Below are 20134 nucleotides of genomic sequence, written 5' to 3'. Positions count from 1 at the left end.
ACCAGTGAGGTGCTTGTAAACAGTTAACATCTAGTTCTCTGAGGGAAAACTGCCCTTGAGTTGTGGTGTTTGCCAGTTGGCATAGTATAAATACTCTCCCTGGGTGATTTCAGGCCATCCGTTGCCATGTCAGTAACTGGAGTTTGGAAGAGACATACACAGCAGACTCTCCCGAGCTGGTGCAGGTGGGCTCCAGCGCTCCTCTGGTCCGGATGGGCCCCTCCAGTCATGCTATTTCACTGAGCTCTGTTGTGCAGAGAATGAAGTGATCGTCTCACTCACTGAATCCCTGTGGAATTCAGTGAGCTATCTGTCAGGGTCTTGGTCACCGTGACGATTCTTAGAAAGCCCTGGAACCAGCCCCCGACTGGCTTCATTCCCCTCTGAAAGGAACATGTTTAATCTACATGTTAACCAATGCGAGAGCCCCACCCTGCCCCTGCCAGGCTTTGTGCCAGAAACTGGAGCTGCTGGGAAGAAGCAGCGAAATACCGAGGTTAGGAGCAGACTAGACTGATGCCAGCTGCCTAGGTCTGAATCCGTTTCTGCTGCCTCCCAGGGTTGGATGGATGAAATACATCCACAGCTATAAAGTGGTTAGAACAGACTGGCACACAGTAGGTGCCCAATAAGTGCCAGTTATCATCATCATTGCCATCACTGCAATGACTGTAACAGAACTGCAAGTGTAGCAGATGCTTTGTGGCTGCTCACCTTTGCCGGGCCCCTGGGTAGTTTGTCCACTTGTCCTTTTATTTCTTCATTCAATTCACTGGCACTGAGGCTCTTGCCATACAGAGATCAATTGAGTGCCACCTTTACCCCAGGAGTGTGTGTGCTCACTGGGAACACAGAACCACCACAGATAGCCAAGTGTCTCTGTGTCATAGGGTGCTGGGGTGGTGGTATGTGCAGGAGACAGTGGAGCACCGTGGAGGGCAAGCTTCCTTCTCTGTGAGCCTCAGGAAAGGCTTGGGATGGAAAAGACATTAATTAAACAGACCTAGGGAAGAAGAGCAGAAAGGAGAGTGGGAAGGGGCTTTCCCGACACAGGGTTATCATGAGCAGAAGCCAGGGGAGTGAAAGGTGGTGGTACATTTGGGAGACTAAAAGCCTTATGGGATGGGAGGGACATGGAGGTTGCTATGAGAGATGAGACTGGGGAGGCAGGAAGAGGCTGGATTAGAAAGGCCTTGAATGCCAAGCTGAGGGCAGCGAGGGGTGTGCCAGCCTCTGGCCAATCATTCCTGCCATCTGGGTCTTGAAGTATAATGCACAGGAGCACAGCTTCTTCCCATAGGCCTGGCACAGCAGCCTTTTCAACATCCTTCCTCCTCCCAGGTACCAGGGCAAAGAGGGCTGGGCCCCAGCCTCCTACCTGAAGAAGAGTAGTGGGGAGCCCTTACCCCCGAAGCCGGGCACCGGCTCGCCTGCCCACACTGGCATCCTCGACCTGGATGGACTTTCCCGGCAGCAGAGCTCAGTGGGTCGGGACAGGGAGCTGCTCAACAACCAGAGGGATGGCCGGTTTGAAGGCCGTCCGGTGCCCGATGGTGACGTCAAGCAGAGTGAGTGATGCCCCCACCACCCTACCAAGCTCTGGGGGGCTGCATGCCTACTGTGTGCCAGGCTCCATGCTCAGAGCTCCTCACATGTTGTCCCTCATCCTCACAACAGCCCTGCTGCCCAACATCCTGCAGACAGAACAGGCACAGAAACCCTGGGTCGCTTATTCCAGACCATGGTTTTTCCACCATCTCATGGTAATCATGAGATTACTTCTCAAGCCCTACATGTGCTGGGAATCTTATAATTAGATTCATTGGCTCCTTATAACAACTTTTGAGGGCCTAAATTACTTTTGTTTTACAGATTAGGAACCAGGGAGGTAAAGTGGTTTGCCCAGGGCCACTCAGCTAATAAACAGTGGGGCTGGGACTTGAACCCAGGCCCATGCCCGTGCCCTCTCTGCATGGCCTTATTTCTGAGCTGGAAGAAGTTGACCTTGAGTTGACTTGAACAACAATTCCTCACCCATCTTACTTTCCAAAACCTCCCACCTCCCATATATTTGTTTCTACTTATGTTCCCAACACACTTGAGAGCAGGGCTCCTCATTATGGTCTGCGGCATGCCCAGGACCCCAGCCTTGGGCACATGGCCCTGTCCTGGTGGCAGAGGGTAGGAGGAAGCCCAATGCTAGGAAAGTCCCCTGCCTTCCCCCTGGCTGGGCTTCTCCAGCTGTATATCGTGGCTCAGCAAACCTCTAGAAATCAGTGAATTCTTGAAACTCAAGAATTTCTCAATCCTCTGCTCAGCTGATTTCTCAGAAGAAAACACTGACATGCCATGGTGGGGGTTCCGGGCAGCCCCAGCTTTCTGTGCTTCTGTCACAGACAAGAGCACAGAGGATTCCCATTAACACTAGAGCAAATGAGAATCTGAAAACCCCGTCTTTGTGAGGATATAGGTTCAGATGCTCAAGCAAAGACGCTCCCCCACCCCTGGCCCAATAACAGGACCTTAAATAATTGAGATGTTGGTTTCTTTCTCAAAAGCGGTACAGCTCTATGTCTGGGGCTGCTATGGCAGCTCTATGCAGTCAAGAGTCTGTCTCTTGTGTTGCCCTCATCTTTCTGGTCCAAATGGCGCCCCACTAGTCCAGCCAATGAAGAAGGCAGAGCAAAGTAGAGGACTCGACTCAGAAGCGACACACTGCACTGTGTCACGTCCCACCGGCCAGAACTTAGTCACGTGGCAATACCTAGCTGCAAGGGAGTTTGAGAAATGCAGTCTTTATGTAAGCAGCTAAGTGTCTGCCTAAAACTCTGTCACTTTATTTCTAACAGAAGACGGGGGAGATGGGTATTTAAGAGATTAGCAGCGCTCTCCACATCCCAACTCCAAACAAGTCCCCTGTGTGGACCCGTGCTGAGCCAGCTTGAGGGGCGACCCATGTTCCACCTTGAGCCAGGAGGCTGGACCACTGCAGTCATCCTCTTGACCCTGAGACCCAGAGCAAGGGCAGCCCAATTCCAGAGTAAAAACCCCTGCTATCATCAGCCCCAGTTTGTTAGGTTCTGTTTGTGTGTTGCTTAATATTGCACACCCTCCAGGTGCCAAGAGCCTGGTATGTACTGTTAACTTTCATCTCTGCCACTGCCCCTGAGAGGCAGACATTATCCCCCTTCTGCAGATGGGGCCTGTGGATCAGAGTCAGATGACTGGTGGCAGCCCACACTGTGTTGTACTGGAGCCTACCCTTTTTGGCCTCCCTGGAAAGCTTCCAGTCTCTCCGGCCCACGGGCAGTCCTGAGAGTCCTGAGCCAAGTCTGAGCAGCCCCTTCCCAGTCGGGCTGTTCTTTCCCACGAGAAGGGTCTCAGTGGTTCACTAATGCCTGCCCCAAGCGTGATGCGTGATCCTCTGCAGAACAGAACAGATCTGTCCTCGGGTCCCCCTCAGGAATTTCCTCTGTAGAGTTCTGCTCGTATGTGCAATAAGCTCTCGTCTCTTTATAGGATCGCCCAAGATGAGGCAGAGACCACCTCCTCGCCGGGATATGACCATAGTAAGTGGACCCTGGCTGCCGGGAAGCCAGCCCCCGACCTGAAACTGGCCCCAGCCGGCCACCTTGCCTTTTCCAGAGATGCTGTCTTTCCTCTCCACACAGCTGCCTCGTCAAACAGGCTGTACAAGTACTGGTCCCAGCAAAGAGGAAAAGACTAGGGTCGTGGGGGTGAGGCAAGTTCCCTATGGCCTTGTGACAGCTGGGTCTCAGGACGTGCTCTCTGCTTCTTGAGCCCACTTTGCTTTACCTTAGATCAGTCTTCTCAAAGAAGGTAACCTGAAACCAAAGCCGGGACAAGGCGCAAATATGCTTTGTGGTGCCATTTTGGTAATTTACTATCAAACTATTTTTAATTCTTCAGGTACCTTTCTAACCAATACTTTGAAAAATGAGCCTTCTCCCATTTATTGAGCACCCATTGGGTGCCGTGCAACGTGCTGGGTGCTTCATGACATTACTTTATTGAATGCTTACAGTGACCCATCCGGTGGATCCCCATTTTACAGGAGATGAAACTGAGGCTCGAGAAGGGGAAGTGATTTGCCCAAGGGCACACAGCACACATGAACAGTATTTCCAACCCAGATGGGTCTGCCCTGCAGATCTTTGTTCTTTCCATCCCCTCGCTACCTCTTGAGTTCAGAGGCTATTGTCTCGCCCTAGATTTTCATACTTGTAGGTAAATGTGCCATGTTTCTTCTCCTTGCTCTAGCTGACGGGTCCATGACCCATCTGGGAGATGACAATCTGAGCCATCCTCTCTGTTTTGCCCTCTCAGAATCCAAATGAGTCCACCAGTGCCCCTCATGGGTGAATGTGTGCCCCAGTCCCTTAGCGCCTACCCCCTTCAGCCAGTGGTAACAGACTGGACTTAACTCTGTGTTTAATTGTGCCAGCCTCGAGGTCTCCACCTGCCCAAGCCTCCCGTTCCACCCCAAGTGGAGGAAGAGTATTACACCATTGCCGAATTCCAGACAACCATCCCTGATGGCATCAGCTTCCAGGCGGGTCTGAAGGTCGAGGTGAGTGGACCTGGTGTCCCTCTGCCTACTTGTGATTATTGAGCCATCACACCACTTTCTGCTTCTCTCATTTCTCTCCTCTCACCTACTTCTCCCTCCTTCCTCCCTCCTCCCTCCCTTCCTCTTCCTTTCTTCCTTCCTTCCCTCCCTCTTTTCCTTTTATCTTTCTTCCTTCCTTTTTCTTTCTTGCTTCCCTTCCTTGTGACAGTTTTGCTGAGATATAATCCACACCATACAATTCACTGATTTAAAGCATGCAACCCAATATTTCCTAGTACATTTACAGAGTTGTGCATCCATCACCACATTCAGAACATTAGAACGTTTCTATCACCCAAAAAAGGAACTCTGTACACATTTGCTTCCACTTCCTGTTTCCTCCCAATCCCTCCCAGTACCCCCTGCCCCCAGCCCTGGCAACCACTAATCTGCTTCCTGTCTCTATAGCTTTGCCTGTTTGGGACATTTCATATAAGTGGAATCATACACTGTGTGATCTTTAGTGACTGTGTTGTATTCTGTTTTTATCACCACCTACATCACTTCTTGCTTCTCTCCTTTTTCTTCCCACTCTATTGTTTGTCTGCTCTGTTCCTGCACAAAGGCCAACATAAATCCTTTCTCCCCCTTCCGTTTCTTTTCTTTCCTTGTGAAGTTAGAGCTTGAGCTGTTTCCCATGTTTCCTTGAGAGCCTGTAAATAATGGTGGAGCAGTTAGGTGCCAGACACTGAACTAAGCACTTCACATACAGTCCTTCTCTTAATCCTTTACTCTTATGAGGCAGGACCATTAACGATCTGCATTTTTTCAGATGAGGAAGCTCTGGCTCAGGAAGAAAGGTACTGTCCAAAATCACACAGCTAAAACATGACAAAGCCAGGATTTGAACCCATGCCTATCTCCAGATTTGAACCAAGGATGTTAACATGCTATTGTTATTTATCTGCTGGACATTTGGGAGGGTATAGACCATAACTGTTTTTCACTCCTATATCCTTATATCTAGCACAGTGCTTGGCACATGGTAGGTCTGCAAGAAATGTTTTGTTTTGTTTTGTTTTGTTTTTTTAAGAATTTATTTATTTATTCATGAGACAGAGAGAGAGAGAGGCAGAGACACAGGCAGAGGGAGAAGCAGGCTCCACGCAGGGAGCCCGACGCCGGACTCGATCCCAGGACTCCAGGACCACACCCTGGGCTGGAGGCAGGCACCAAACCACCGAGCCACCCAAGGATCCCCAAAAAATGTTGTTGAACCAATGAAAATCTATCTCCCCACTAGCCTCCTGCTTAACCCTGAGTAGGGGTGTCTTCTTCATTCTTGCCCATAGCCCTGGCATCGAGGCTAGTCCACAGTAGGTGCTCAGTAAGCCATTGTTGTAGGAATGAATAGGTGGATGACTAGAGGAAAGAAAGTAAATTTCTGACTTTTAAGTCAGTGCATAAGTGAGGTGTGCCCTGAGGGTCTTTAATCACTCTCTAGGAGATCTGCAAAGCACCTACTGTTTTCCCTCCAGTCTGAACACCTCCTGCCTCTCTCTTTCCTCTCGTGCCCTGGAGCAGGTGCCCAGTCAACTCAGTGGAAGGTAGCTTCCTAAATGTGTGTCCTGGGCCTCAGCACCATTGATTTTGCCCAGGCCTCTCTAGAAGCTTGTCCTCAAGCCAAATGTCTTTCAACCCATTGAAGGAGGGCTCTCTGCAGGGATATTTAAAGCTGAACTAGTGGGTGGCTCGAGTGGCTCAGCAGTTTAGCGCTGCCTTCAGCCTGGGGCCTGATCCTGGAGACCTGGGATCGAGTCCCATGTCAGGCTCCCTGCATGGAGCCTGCTTCTCCCTCTGCCTGTGTCTCTGCCTCTCTCTCTCTCTCTCTCTCTCTGTGTCGCTCATTAATAAATTAAAAATCTTTTTTAAATAAATAAATAAAGCTGAGCTAGTCTCTCAAACTAATTTTTATAAAATGCAAATCCCAATCTAGGTAGACAGACTGAGGGGAAAACAAATACCCACAAAGTTCTTTTTTTTTTTTTTTAAGATTTTAGTCCACTTATTCACAAGAGACACACAGAGAGATAGAGGCAGAGACACAGGCAGAGGGAGAAGCAGACCCCATGCAGGGAGCCGGATGTGGGACTCAATCCTGGGTCTCCAGGATCACACCCTGGGCTGAAGGCAGTGCTAAACCACTGAACCACCAGGGCTGCCCTACCCACAAAGTTCTAAAAGGCTTCTTAGCTATTTCTCCTACCCATTTTTTTCATTCATTTTTTCACTCATTCATTTTTTTTCATTTCTTCCCAACTTCAGATCTACAGAGAGAACTCTCAAGTCATCTTGCTTGTGCTACAAGATCATTCTATGTCCAGGGTCTCCATTTTGCTGCTGTAAAACTTATATATCCAATTTTCACCTGGAACCTGTGCCTTCTTCCTAACATCTTTTCACATCCAAGGCTTTCTCCAAACAAAGCCTGTTCCCATTGCTTTTCTGTCATCCCTGCTGGTCAAGCTGGACTTTCTCCAGCTCTCTTGCTCTCTCTTAAAGCAAGGAATCACCTTGCTTTAACCCAGCTCCTAGAGCTCCACCTGCCTTCTCATAGAAGTCATGCAAGGTCATTTTTTTAACTGAACTGGGCATCTCAAAATCCAACTCATTCTTCAAATCCCTGCTTCCTCTGGGAAGCCTCCCCTGATTCATACTGATTTCCCTTCCCTGCCCTGCATGGCTTCTCTAGGACCATATGTCTCAATCTTTAGCTGAAGGCAGTCCCTCACTTCTATGTATGCTTTCTTTCTTTTCTTTGCTTTTTTAAGATTTTATTTATTTGAGAGAGAGAGAACACAAGCAGATTTAGTGACAGGCAGAGAGAGAAGGAGATGCAGACTCCCCACTGAGCAGGGAGCCCAACATGGGGCTCAATCCCAGGACTCTGGGATTATGACCTGAGCCAAAGGCAGATGTTAGCCAACTGAGCCACCCAGGCACCCCTGTACATGCTTTCTTGACATCATGAGACGTGAGTGTGGTTTTCCTCTCCTTCTTCAAGGACTATTTGGATTTTGTACTCCAGATTGAAAGTCCTCTTCCCTCAGCATTTTGAACAGATCACTCTGTCCTCTTCTCACATCTAACGCTTCTGGTCAGAAGCTCCTACCTACCTAATTCTTGTCCTCTTGTTCATTATCTGTCATTTATCCGATTCTCGCAAGAGTTCATTATCTTTAATATCCTGGAATTTCACTAAAGTGTGTGTAGGTGTGACTTTATTTTTATTCTGCTCAGCAGGTGGTGGGCCTTTTCAATCTAGGCCTCAGGAGATCTTCCCAGAGAATTCCTCACTTCTACCTTTTTAAATATTGCATCCTCTCCACTCTCTCTATTCTTTCCTCCTGGGGCAGTTATTATACTGCTCTGTGACCTTCAGGACCTATTCTCCACATTTCTTAACTTTTCTTTCACATTTTCTGTCTTCATCCCTGTGTGCTGCATTCCTAGAGCATTCCGCTTCACCTTCTAGCTCATTCATTTGTTCTTTAACAATTCAGCTCTTCTCTGGTTTTATTTCAGCATTGTAATTTTCATATCCGAGAGCTCTTTACTGATTCTTTTTCCTGGTCTCCTGTTCTTATTTCAGCACTGCCTGTTCTTTTAGGAACATGATGCCCTTCCACATCTCTCTCTAAGGATAGTAAACATGTTGAGTTTAAGGTCCTATTATTATTATAGCCCATATCTCTTCTCAGTTGTGCCCCCTTTCCCATGGTGTTGGTGTTCATTTTGTTTCTTCTCATGGTGTTAGTACTTGCCTTGGGCTGCACAAGACAAGGAAGCAGATGGTCAAGCGGCCCCGGCTGGGGTAGGTACACCAGGGGCCAGACACCTGCCATTGGTTTCAGCGCAAGGTGGGGGACTTCTGAGCCAGCCACTGAACAGTGTTGGGTGTCTCTAAGCCAAGCTCCCACATTCACTGCTTCCACTTGTGAACAGTCACCTTCTTTATTCTACCTGCCTTGTAAGGATGGGATAAGGGGCAGAAGAGGCCAACCAGCCTGGCTACTTCTCAGTAATGGTATCTCTTAATTCCCTGTCACTTGGTCTTGCACCTCCCTGTTCCTCCGTTCCACCACCTTGGAAGTCTGGCAGCCCTTAGCCCTCTCCTACCTTTTGTAGCAGGTACCCCTACTGTAGTCCTGGGCCACAGCTACCCTCTGCTGCTTCTATCCATCTGTGAGTCTTCATAATTCCCATTCCACTGACTTCCCCCTCTCCTCCTTCTGAGCTTGGCTTTGTATTTATTTATTTCCATGGCTTTGTTGCATAAAGAGGAAGCTGCTATTCACTCCATGTCTCATGTTGGAATTGGAAGTCTAAGTTACATAGTATAAAGGTTTGGTTCTTTTTTCCTCAGAGCACTGAAAAAAACATGATAAAATCACCTCCTTTAAGACAATGAGTTTCCAGCATTTTGTACAAACACACACCAGTTCAAGCATACTGGCAATCTGAACATTTGCCGATAGGCACCACCACTCCCTGGCTCAGAATGTTCTGAAATCAGCCAAGGGGCAGCTCGGGATGGTGGACGATGCACTGAAGCTGAGGGCTGACTCTGCGTGCAGCAAAGAGTTCACGGGTCCCTGGGGCTTTCTGGGGGTGTTGGGAGCCTCTCTCCTGGCCCCATTTCCAGTTTAACTAGAACCAGTCTCCTTGTTGGGTTGTTTTTTTGTTTTGTTTTGTTTTGTTTTTAATTTCTGGCTTTATCCTATCTCTCTTTGCTAAAGCTGATCCAATAAAAAGCTCACATACCCAACATTCTTTTCCAGAAAGTGCAGATATAACTCAGCCTTGAAACTTCTCTTATTGTTCCATGATGTCAGCATGTTTCTGCCAGTGGTAGCTTGAGGGGCCCAAGTAGGAAGTCATTACCACTAAAGTTTGGGGTTTTTTTTAAGATTTTGCTTATTTATTTGAGAGAGAGCTAGAGTGAGAGAAAACAAGCAGGGCAGGTGGCAGAAGAATTGGCAGAGGGAGAAGCAGGGAGCCTGATGACCACGTGAGGCTCAATTTCAGGATCCCAGGATCATGACCTGAGCTGAAGGCAGACAACCGACTAAGCCACCCAGGCGCCCTGCCACTAAAGTTTTTGGCTTAACCAAGTATTCTTTTCTCATGAGCAATTCTGTACTTGCTAATATTTTCCACTTTTGCTTCCTGGTTCATTTCAATCTCATCTAAGCCTTCAGAGTTCATTAATGGAGCCACGGTGGTCTAGCAGTGGAGCTACTAAGAACATCGTAGTTCCCTACCTGATCTATGCATGTTCTAAACATGTGTTACTGATGATGATGATGATGATGATGATGATGCGATAGATACCCTCTGTGCCAGGTACCATACCTATTTGATTAACTAGGCTTCACAGAAGTCCTAAGAGGTTGGTAGTCTCAGCCCATTTCACAGATGTACCTGAGACAAAGAGAGGATAAGTCAGGTACCCAAGATTTTATAGCTAATAAATGGTGGAGCTGGAATTTGAACCCAGGTCTCTCTGGTTTTAAAACCCAGACTCTGGGATCCCTGGGTGGCGCAGCGGTTTAGTGCCTGCCTTTGGCCCAGGGCCCGATCCTGGAGACCCGGGATCGAGTCCCACGTCGGGCTCCCGGTGCGTGAAGCCTGCTTCTCCCTCTGCCTGTGTCTCTGCCTCTCTTTCTCTCTGTGTGACTATCATAAATAAATAAAAATTAAAAAAAAATAAAATAAAACCCAGACTCTTTCCTTTCCCCTCCGTTCTTCTGATCTGGCATTTGCTTTTATTTGTAATAGCTCTTGGCTTCTCTCTAGTAAATGAACACTCCCATAAATCGTGATCAGGAACACAAATGTTTAGAGCTTCTGCCATAGTACTTCACACAGAGCGTAAGCTTAACAAATCCTCGTTCATATATTTCACCGTGATTATTGTCCTATTTTAATTTTCTCACATACACACTTAGAGTTTTTGAATTTGTGGATGTGCCAACGGTGATTTGTATGCCCAGAATCAATTTTAATTGTTACCAGAGCTACCGAGTATTGGTCAGACACTGCTCCCTGTCACATAAAGGGCTTGCATTTATCAGTACCCTTTCTGGGAAACCAGTTGGACTCCTTAAGTATACACCTGTCACACGCATCCTGCCTTGTTAATGATCTCCACTGTAATTTCATAATAGGGAACATTTACTTTTCAGCATATACCGAGGGCTTTTGTCTACATTAGCTTATGTGGTCATTGTGAAAAATCCTGCAAGTGGGTGTTATTGTTCTCGCCATCCTCCCCATCTCGTGCTGTAGAATCTAAGGCATGCGGCTTGTGCAGGGCCATACAGGCAATAAACAAACTAATACACTGGATTCCTATGCAGGCCCCAGAGCCCAGCCTCTGCCTCCTGAGGGGTCTGTAACCACCATTCCTCTCTAACTGGGCTGGGCTGGGCAGAGGAGTGTGGTGGGTAGGACTGTACCCGTAACCCCCCTTGTCCCCTGGCGCTTTCAAAACTACCCCAAGCAGGGCTCTTTCCCTTTTCCAGGCATGGTTGAGTAGTGGTAAAGGCACGGACTCTAGAACCCACCAACCTGCCTTTAATTCCTGCCTCCATTGTTAACTTTCACCTGACCCTCTCCAGGTCTTCAGGTATCCTGAGGCTCGGTTCTGCATCTGTAAAATGGGATGATAATCCTCATCTCATAAGGCAGTTACAGGCATTAATCAGGTCTCCTACACCCGGGGCCTGCTAGGGAATCTAGGGTATTTGTTTGTGATGCCATCACAAAATGTCTCAGGCTGGGTGGTGTAAACAACAGATTTGGTTCCTCACACTTTGGGAGGCCAGAAGCCCAAGATCAAAGTGTCAGCAGGCTTGGTTTCTGGAGAGGCCTTTCGCCTTGGCTTAGAGACAGCTGTCTTCTTGCTGTGTTTACACATGGTTGTCCCTCATTCTGTATGTACTCTGTGCCCTAATCTCCTCTCATAAGCACATGGGTCATGTTAGATCAGAGCTCATGCCTATAACCTCATTTTAATTTAATTACCTCTTAAAAGATTCTGTCTCCACATACAGTCACATGCTAAGATGTAGGACTTAGGGCTTCAACATATGAATTTGAAGGGGACACAGTTCAGCCCATAACATGCAACAGACACACCATTCAGTCAATTCAGCCATAGTACTGAACAAAGAGGAGACAGGAAACCAAGGATCTTAAATTTCATGGGTGATTCCACCCACTGTTCCAGTCAATGGGTGCGTATCCCAGAGGGAGAAGGAGATAAGATGAAAGTTTCTTTTACCTTCATCAGCAGAGGTTCCCCTCTATCTAAACACAAGCTGAATGTAATTCCCACATTTAAGGGTATGCATTTTTTATACTGCATGGACTGTGAACACCAGCCAACAGCTTCATCTGGTGCTCAACCAAAAAAGCAACAATCAAGGCTAATTTGGCTATGTGGGTTTTGCCTTGTGCTGCTTTAGAAATGTGGCAGACAGTGCTGGCAGCCTGTACCCCTATACCCCAACCCACCTGAGTTGATCTCTAGGCGCAGGTCCCTGTATCCCCCAGCTTCCCACCTCCTACACCTGCCTGAGGGCACCTGCCCAGAAAGGCCAAGGGATTGATGACCCAAGGGGGCCAGGGACTAGGAATCTGGAGATAAATGTCTCCATCCCCCAGTTGGGATGAGTCTGCATGGGATGAGTCCCCTGGCAGATTATGCCCCAGTAACCCAGAACAATAATGTCATAACTGGCTCTCTTTTCCCATTTCCTCACTTGCACTTCCTGAAATCACCTCTCAAATTAATTACATGTACCCAAATCCACATCCCCAGGACTGCTTTGGGGGATATCCGAAATTAGTCAAGAACCTACCCCCATGTAAGAGGTTTCTGATACCCAGTAAAATCTCCGTAAGTGGTCCACCACAGCCATTGTTTGGGAATCTGCTGAGTGAAAACTCCCTGCTTCTGGAATCTAGTTACATGTGGGTTCTCCCAGAGTATTCTCCTCTGCTGTCCTCAAGACCTTACCTACTAAGTGCTCTCCTCTGTCTTCCTCTCCAGGTGATAGAAAAGAACTTGAGTGGCTGGTGGTACATTCAGATCGAAGATAAGGAAGGATGGGCCCCAGCAACCTTCATTGACAAGTATAAGAAGACCAGCAATGCCTCAAGGCCCAACTTCCTGGCTCCCTTGCCCAACGAGGTGACCCAGCTCCATCTGGGGGATGCAGCAGCCATGGAGAACAACACGGGCAGCGAAGCCATCGGCCCCTCCCGGCCCCTGCCAGATGCACCACATGGTGCCATGGACTCCGGGATGCCATGGTCCAAGGACTGGAAGGGAGGCAAGGAAGTCCCGAGGAAGGCGTCTTCTGACATGTCCTCATGTGCTGGCTACGAAGAGATCTCAAGCCCTGACCTGGAGGAAAAACCCAGCCTCCCCCCCCGGAAAGAATCTATCATCAAGTCGGAAGGGGAGCTGCAGGAGAGGGAGCGGCAGAGGATGGAGCAGCTCAGAGGCTCCTCACCCAAACCTCCAGGCATGATTTTGCCAATGATTCCAGCCAAACACACACCCCCAGCCAGGGATGGCAGGAGGTCAGAGCCCAAACCTGACAAAGGCAAGTTGCTCCAGCTGAAAAATGAGATGGGGCTGGAGTGTGGCCACAAGGTATTGGCCAAAGAAGTGAAGAAGCCCAACCTCCGACCCATCTCCAAATCCAAAGCTGATCTGCCAGAGGAGAAGCCAGAAGGGATTCCTCAGAATCCCTTCTTGAAATCCAAACCTCAGGTTAGGCCCAAACCAGCTCCTTCCCCCAGGACAGAACCACCTCAGGGTGAAGACCAAGTGGACATCTGCAACCTCAGGAGTAAGCTGAGACCTGCCAAGTCCCAAGAGAAGCCCTTACTGGATGGAGAGGGCAGCCAAGATGTGGCCTGCAGCCGGAGCTTCCTCCCGGGTGAAGGGCCTGGCCGCACCCAGGACAGGACGGGCAAACAGGACGGGCTCAGCCCAAAGGAGGTGCCCTGCAGAGCCCCTCCGAAGCCGGTCAAGACCGCAGATCCTGTGCCTAAGAATGTGCCCACCCCTCTCCAAGAGGCTTCCCCACAGCGACCCGTGGTCCTGCCCCGGAGACCACCACCCCCCAAAAAAACCTCATCTTCCAGGCCCCTCCCGGAGGTCAGAGGGCCACAGCGGGAAGCGAGTGAAGGCAAGGCAGCTCCTGCTCCAGGCCGGGCCCTGCTGGTCCCTCCTAAAGCCAAACCTTTTCTTTCCAACTCCTCAGGCAGCCACGATGACATGCGAGGCAAAGGTGGTCTGGGACCATGGCTGGTGGGCAAAATAGGAGAAAACAGGGAGAAAGTAGCTGCCGCCCCCTTCCCCAGTGCTGACGGCTCGAAGGACTCTTTATACGTGGCAGTGGCCAACTTTGAAGGAGACAAAGATACCAGCAGCTTCCAGGAGGGGACGGTGTTCGAGGTCCGGGAAAAGAGCAGCAGTGGCTGGTGGTTCTGCCAAGTGCTGAGCGGGGCGCCTTCCTGGGAAGGGTGGATCCCTTCCAACTATCTCAAAAAGAAGCCGTAGCCTCCTTCCCTGCCTGGAGGTCCCGCACATCCCTGCTGGCTTACCCACGTATTTAATATGCCTCTTAATTTATCATCCTTCATGCAGCTTCGAAGGAAGAAAGAGTCTGGAATACTGTGGTTTCTTCCCTCCCATCACAGCATCCCCTGGCAGCCCAGAGGCCAACCTCCTGCTTCCTCTCCAAGTCAGCATCCCTGCCTTAAGGCCAGTGGCACTGCCACCCTCTGTAGGCTGCCCTGCAGCGGGACCATGACTCTCCAAGACCAGAACCCATTGTCTGGAAACTGCAGAAATAGTCTCACTGCCGGCACCCCACCCAGCCTGATGGCTGGCTCCAGCCTCTCCATGTTTCTCAAAGTCCAGTGACTTGATTTCCTGAGTTTCCAAAATGCTTGTTGGTACCAGAAAGAACTCCATCCCCTGGAAGTTGGCTCTACCGCCAGTCGTAGGGAGATGTCCTCCTCGAGGCTCTGGGCCCATGAGTGTCTCAACTGCCCCAAGAGTGGGCCAGAAGGTCCACTGAGCCATTCTGCCTCCCATCGTCTGTCTTGGGACCCTGACAGATCCTAAAGGGGTGCTTCATTTACCTGCGCAGGGCTTTTTAAATAGGAACCTCCACCCCACCTTGGGCCATTCCACTTTCATCTCCACAGAGCAAGAACCTCAAAGTTTGTTTGAAAGGAGCCACTCAAAAAAGAAAAAAAAGAAAGAAAGAAAGAAAGGAGCCACTCACAATCCATGTCCCTCATGAGCATCCCATTGCTGAATAGCTAGTAGGTGCCAGGCTCTGTCCTTGGCCCTTTACATTCCTGTTTTATCCCTCAAATCAATCCTCTCCTGTGTAATTATGCCTATTTTATGGACAAAGAACCTCGAACTCAACGTGCCAAGGGCACACTAGCTAGGAGAAGAGGAAAGAGGATTTGAATTGAACTGGCCCGACTTCGATGCCTGTACCCGTAGGAGGCTCATCAGGCAGGGGCACAGGAAGAAGCTAACTGCCAGAAGCAGGTGGCCAAGTGGCTTGCTTGTGGTGTGGGTGGGGGGCGTTAGTGGCTGCTCCCACACCCACCACCCCTCCGACCTGGTGCAGCTGACACTGGAGGCTGCCCGCACCCTCCACAGCTCCTCCTCCATGGCAGAGGAATGCCTGGGGCTCTGGCAGTTGCCACAGGGCCCCATTTCCTGCTGCTGTGCTGGGGCCCCCTCTGGGAGATAAAGCTTGTGGAGCTGAGGTGGTCTCGCATGACAGCCTGTTGGCCGGGGTGGGGGATGTCGTGGATGGCCAAGGACCAGCAGCTGGATTGCCACAGGCAGAGACCTCCCAGCCCTCTCTGCTGCTGCTTCCTGCTCCTCTCTGGGATTCGCAGAGTACTTCTCTCTGTTTTATACGAGCACTCTCCCTGTCATCTCCCTTCCATTTGGACAGATGTGTTCACTAAGGCAGGTAGAGGCACAGCAACATTGCAGAATTAGAATCAGAACCCCGGGTTTCTGGCTCCCGGCCCAGCCCAGAGTTCTTGCCCGTGGACCAGGCTGCCCTGGTGGGTAAGAGGGCAAACCCGCTTGTCAGCCCACCCCACCCTGCGGAAGAGGATCCAGCTCAGAGATCTCCAACTCAGTGTTTACCTGCTGTGATGCTTTGGGGACCGCAGGGCCAGCTTTCCTGGGGACACCCACTGTCCGCCTGCAGTGCCAAAGATTTCTGTGTAAATGGCCCTCCTCTGCTCTCCCTTCTCCCCAAGGCCACATGGGCTCTGGATGCTTCTACAGGAGAAGGAGTGTTCTCTGATTCACAGTAGCATCTTTATTCCTTCCCTCAGGCAGTGTAGTGTGTAAGCCTCATCCCCAAGGATTTTGGGGGCAGGGACCCGAGGTGCTCCTGGCAGTGTGCACTTGCCCCATGGCCCTGTGCCCAGAACCGTAGTGGAGGATAGCAGTCCGGGAAGAAGGGAGGCTGGGAGAGGGCCACCCACATCTTTGAGGTACCCTCACTTGGAACGAAGCCCATAGCATGTTTTCCAGAGTTTTTGACCCACTTTGGCTGAAACAGCTTTTATGAAGCTGTTATGCAGGATTTGACTACATTTCAAAAGACAGAACTCAGCCTTTTTTTCTCTGATTTTCTCTCTGCTTTCTTTGACCTTTTCAAGTGTTTTGTGAGCGCCTACCACGTGCTTGGCGCTGGGTAAGACCAGGGTACACGTGGCTCCATGCCTGGCTCTGAAAGCTATGGGTTTTTTTGCTGCTTCCACCCAAAGGGTTTATCTTTGGCCTCATTCCCTCATGCTGAAGGTCAGCCGGGTGGGAGTGGACTACTTCCACCTTTCTGTGGGCAAAAGTGTTCCTGCAAATGAAAGAACTTGCATTTTTATTATTTTTATTATTTTTATTATTATTCTGACGTGAACTGAAGGTACTGAAACCACGTTTCTCTCTGTTCACCGTTCTTTGCTCAGGACACTTATATGGCCTGAGGACACCCCTCTCCGGCTCCATGTGCCACAGTGGTGGGCACTTATACAGGCAGCTGGAAGTAGGGGGACCTGGTGGCCGGGGGCTCCCCCTAGCTGTCCTTGCCTGAGGACTTAGCTTTATAGCATCCAGCCCTGTGGCCACCATTCTGTGAGCAATTGATACAGCATATGCAGAACTCCCCTGAGGTTACGCTCGCAGTAAATGCCCAAGACCACAGTTAGAACTCTGTGCCAAGCTCCAGGCAGGTCACTGGTGCTTAAACTCCCTCTTAACTTAACTCTCAAGACAACCCTATAAGGTGCATAGGACCAGCCCCGAGCTGTGAAGAGGTGGTTGAGGTACATGGGGTGAAATCGAATGCCCGGTTTCATCCAGATCATGACCAAGTTGAGACTTGAATCCAGGGGTGCCTTCTCCCCAGTGCCCATGGCTTTTCCTCTTCCGATGTTAGCAAAATGTGCATGGCCCTTCCAGGGCAACAGGTGACCCTCTCACATAATTTAGGTTTCTACTCTCTTCATCCCATGATCACATGTGGCAGTTGGTCACAGGCCAAATGCTAGCCCAAAAGGCAGACATGAAAAAAAAAAGGCGGGCATGTAAAAACCACAGCTCATAGTGCCACCAAATCTTTGGAAAATCTGAGTTTTAGGATCACTGCTTGGCAAAACAGGCCTTCACAAAATGTTCACTCAAAATCTCTGCTGTTTGGTGACTTTGCCATTGTCCCAGGCTGAGAGGGGGGAGCTGGGGCCTGGTTTGAACCACTTTTAATGCCCTACCTCACTGAGGAATTGCTAGAGCCCATAGTTTCTAATAGTCATTTTAAGCCTCCACCACAACACCTCCCCATGTAGCCAGTTTCTTAGGCAAAGCTTTTGGCCTTAAGATGTTTCTGAGCCCACTGGGGATCGCATTACCAGGTGGAGTGTAGGAAAACAAACTTGCCACATGAAAGGGCAGGTGCCAAATTGCCCCAGGTTTCAGAAGGTCCTTAGGCCAAGGCATGGACAGTCCAATATTTATACAGCCTGTATCGAGTACAAAGCAATGAGTGGGATAAAGAAGTTGCTCCTGCCCTCAAAGAGCTGGTGACTCAACATCATCAAGAACAGGAACATTCGTGGCTTGGCTCCCATTCTTTCATCATACCCAAGTCTCTAAGTGTTGGGTCAGCCTGCTCCCTGGGAGGTTTTGCCCTTCTCTTTGTACTGTGGCCGTGGGTGCATAAGAGCCTGCGCCATGCCTGGCAGTCCTGTCCATCCCCTCCCCACCCCCCTTGGTTATCCAGGCCAGAGCTTTTGCAAACCAGCCATACCCTATGATAGACCAAAGATACCTAATGTCAAACTTTGTGGCCCGGAGGAGTGGGAAGTTGGTTTGCATTGAGGCCTGAGGGTGTAGGATGCCCTCCATTAGCCTGGAAGAATTACTCCTAAATTGGCTAAGGTTCGGACATTTGGATGGACCACAGCCTGTGACAGTCCCAGATCTACGGAGCTAAAACCCAGAGGCCCCATGGTCTTCCACCTGCTTGTGGACCACGTGCCAGGGACCCTTCCAACAGACTTGAACATCCAGCTCCGTGGGGTAATGATTGGTTTCTGGTGCTACCCTGCCAAGTTACCCAGGCCCTCACCATGCTTCAGCATTCCCTCCTTCCCATCTCTACTCCAAAGGAGGCCTCCCAGCGCCAATCAGGACAAGTGACTCAACTCTTGTCCTTGAAGAGGCCAGAGCCAGTGCCACAGCCAGCAGCCTTCACTTTCAGGTCTTCTATAAATGTACAAAAGGCGGTCCGCCCCGCCCCCACCTCCAAAATCAGGCTTGTTACAGCAATAAGCAATTCTGATGCAAGTAAGGTGTCCATATTTTATCCCAGTGTGTGCCTGTCTCTGCCTTTGTGTCCAAGTAACTGTTACTAGTGCCCCTTTCACTCGTATACAGGGGAGATGATAAACTGTGGTCACCTTAGCTGTCCCCACATTTCCTGCTTCAGAGCACCACCAAGTCACCAGAAAATTTTGTGCATCCCTCCAGGAATGGTGGGGCTCTGACAGCATTGCCTCACTTCCTCATGTCTACTCATAGAGTGACCCTGGAGATCCCTGAAAATCATAGCACTCCTCATACCCTCTTGGCAAGCTGACAAATTCTGGTGGTGTTTTGTTTGTTTCCTGTTAACACACACAAATACATGAGGATATATAATGTGAGGGGGGAGGGGTGGTGAACAATTAGCTGTAGCATGTATAGACTATATACCATTAGACTTTCTCCTTTTTTTTTTTTTTTTTTAATAAAAATGCTTGACTGGTTTCAAGCTTCATTGTGAAGATGCAGTGTCTATGGACTTTATTTAGCTAAAGAAGTGAGGCATAGCTTTCTGCCCTGGCATTTTGGGCTCAAGTTTGGGAATCAGAACCAAAGCCTGGGTGAGCTGTTGGAACAATAGGGGTGACTCCTCTGGATCCTAGTGCATCCTGATTCTTTGAATTACAGTGTCCAGAAACTAAGGGAAAGTGTCCTTGTATTCACTGGGCATTTCCCACATATTCTTAGCTTTGTGCCTACAGATGGAAAACCACACATTTAAGATGTCTTGAACCTCACTGCTGTGGCCTACTGATGGGCAAGAGCATGTGGTGGACGATGGGGGGTGCAGCCGTGGTGGGGCGGCAGGGACTGCTCAAGCCATTTGCTTCTGGGATCTGGAGGGCATTGCCTGATGTGCTATTGGTTTCCCAAGGTCAGAGGCAAGGCCAAACCAACCCCCAACGTGGAGCCTCCTTGGCCTCAGGTAAATAATTAAACACAATGACACCATCACCCACCTTCCTGGGGAGGAAAGAATAGAACCAGCAGAGTCCCTGGACAGAATGTCTAAAGGGGGGGGAACTTCCATTCAATAGTCATCCTTGAAGGAATGATTTCAAAGAATGCAATGACCTTCTTGATGGACCACCTTGCTTAAGAATAATGGTCATTCAAGTATCAGTCTCTGTTCCCATAAGAAGGAAAAAGCGTGATGTGCTTCAGGCGCCCCACCCCTTGGGAGCATTCTCACCCAAATCTTCAAACTAACTGTGGTCCTTCATAAGAATACAACTGATAATGGGATTATCATTGGGATATGGGATTCCTGGAGCAGGTCTGCAGTGGCACCTGACCCTCACCTCACAGGATGGGATGGGATGGAGACTGGATCATGGTGAGGAGCCAAACCTGACTTACTCTCTCAGGGTGCTTACCCATTGTCTTTAGGTCTCAGTTGAAACTGGCACATTGGCCATTCCCTTTTATACTGTTTCAGAAATGCCAGGCCAAACACAATCCAGCTGTCACACATGTTTCCTCCCACTTTCCTTACCAGGACCCTATAAGAGGTCACTGTAAATCTATGTCTAAGACTCAGGTCATGGAGCCACTCTTCTCCGAATCCA

At 49.5% G+C, this 20134-nt stretch overlaps 1 protein-coding gene across 1 annotated transcript in view; it reads left to right on the top strand.

The window, feature by feature from the left end:
• Positions 1 to 14935, top strand: part of SH3PXD2B (SH3 and PX domains 2B) — a 97648-nt gene extending 82713 nt beyond the window's left edge. The window contains exons 10-13 of the mRNA XM_041749351.1: positions 1342 to 1568; positions 3520 to 3569; positions 4466 to 4591; positions 12690 to 14935. Of these exons, the coding sequence (XP_041605285.1) occupies positions 1342 to 1568; positions 3520 to 3569; positions 4466 to 4591; positions 12690 to 14213 (1927 nt within the window). The 3' untranslated portion in view covers positions 14214 to 14935. The remainder of the gene's footprint in view (positions 1 to 1341; positions 1569 to 3519; positions 3570 to 4465; positions 4592 to 12689) is intronic.
• The last annotated feature ends 5199 nt before the right edge of the window (positions 14936 to 20134 follow it).

This window comes from Vulpes lagopus, chromosome 3 (assembly GCF_018345385.1).
Source record: "Vulpes lagopus strain Blue_001 chromosome 3, ASM1834538v1, whole genome shotgun sequence".
Classification (NCBI taxonomy): Eukaryota; Metazoa; Chordata; class Mammalia; order Carnivora; family Canidae; genus Vulpes; species Vulpes lagopus.
Note: the sequence above shows the minus strand (reverse complement) of the source record. Positions and strands in the feature narration are given on the sequence as shown.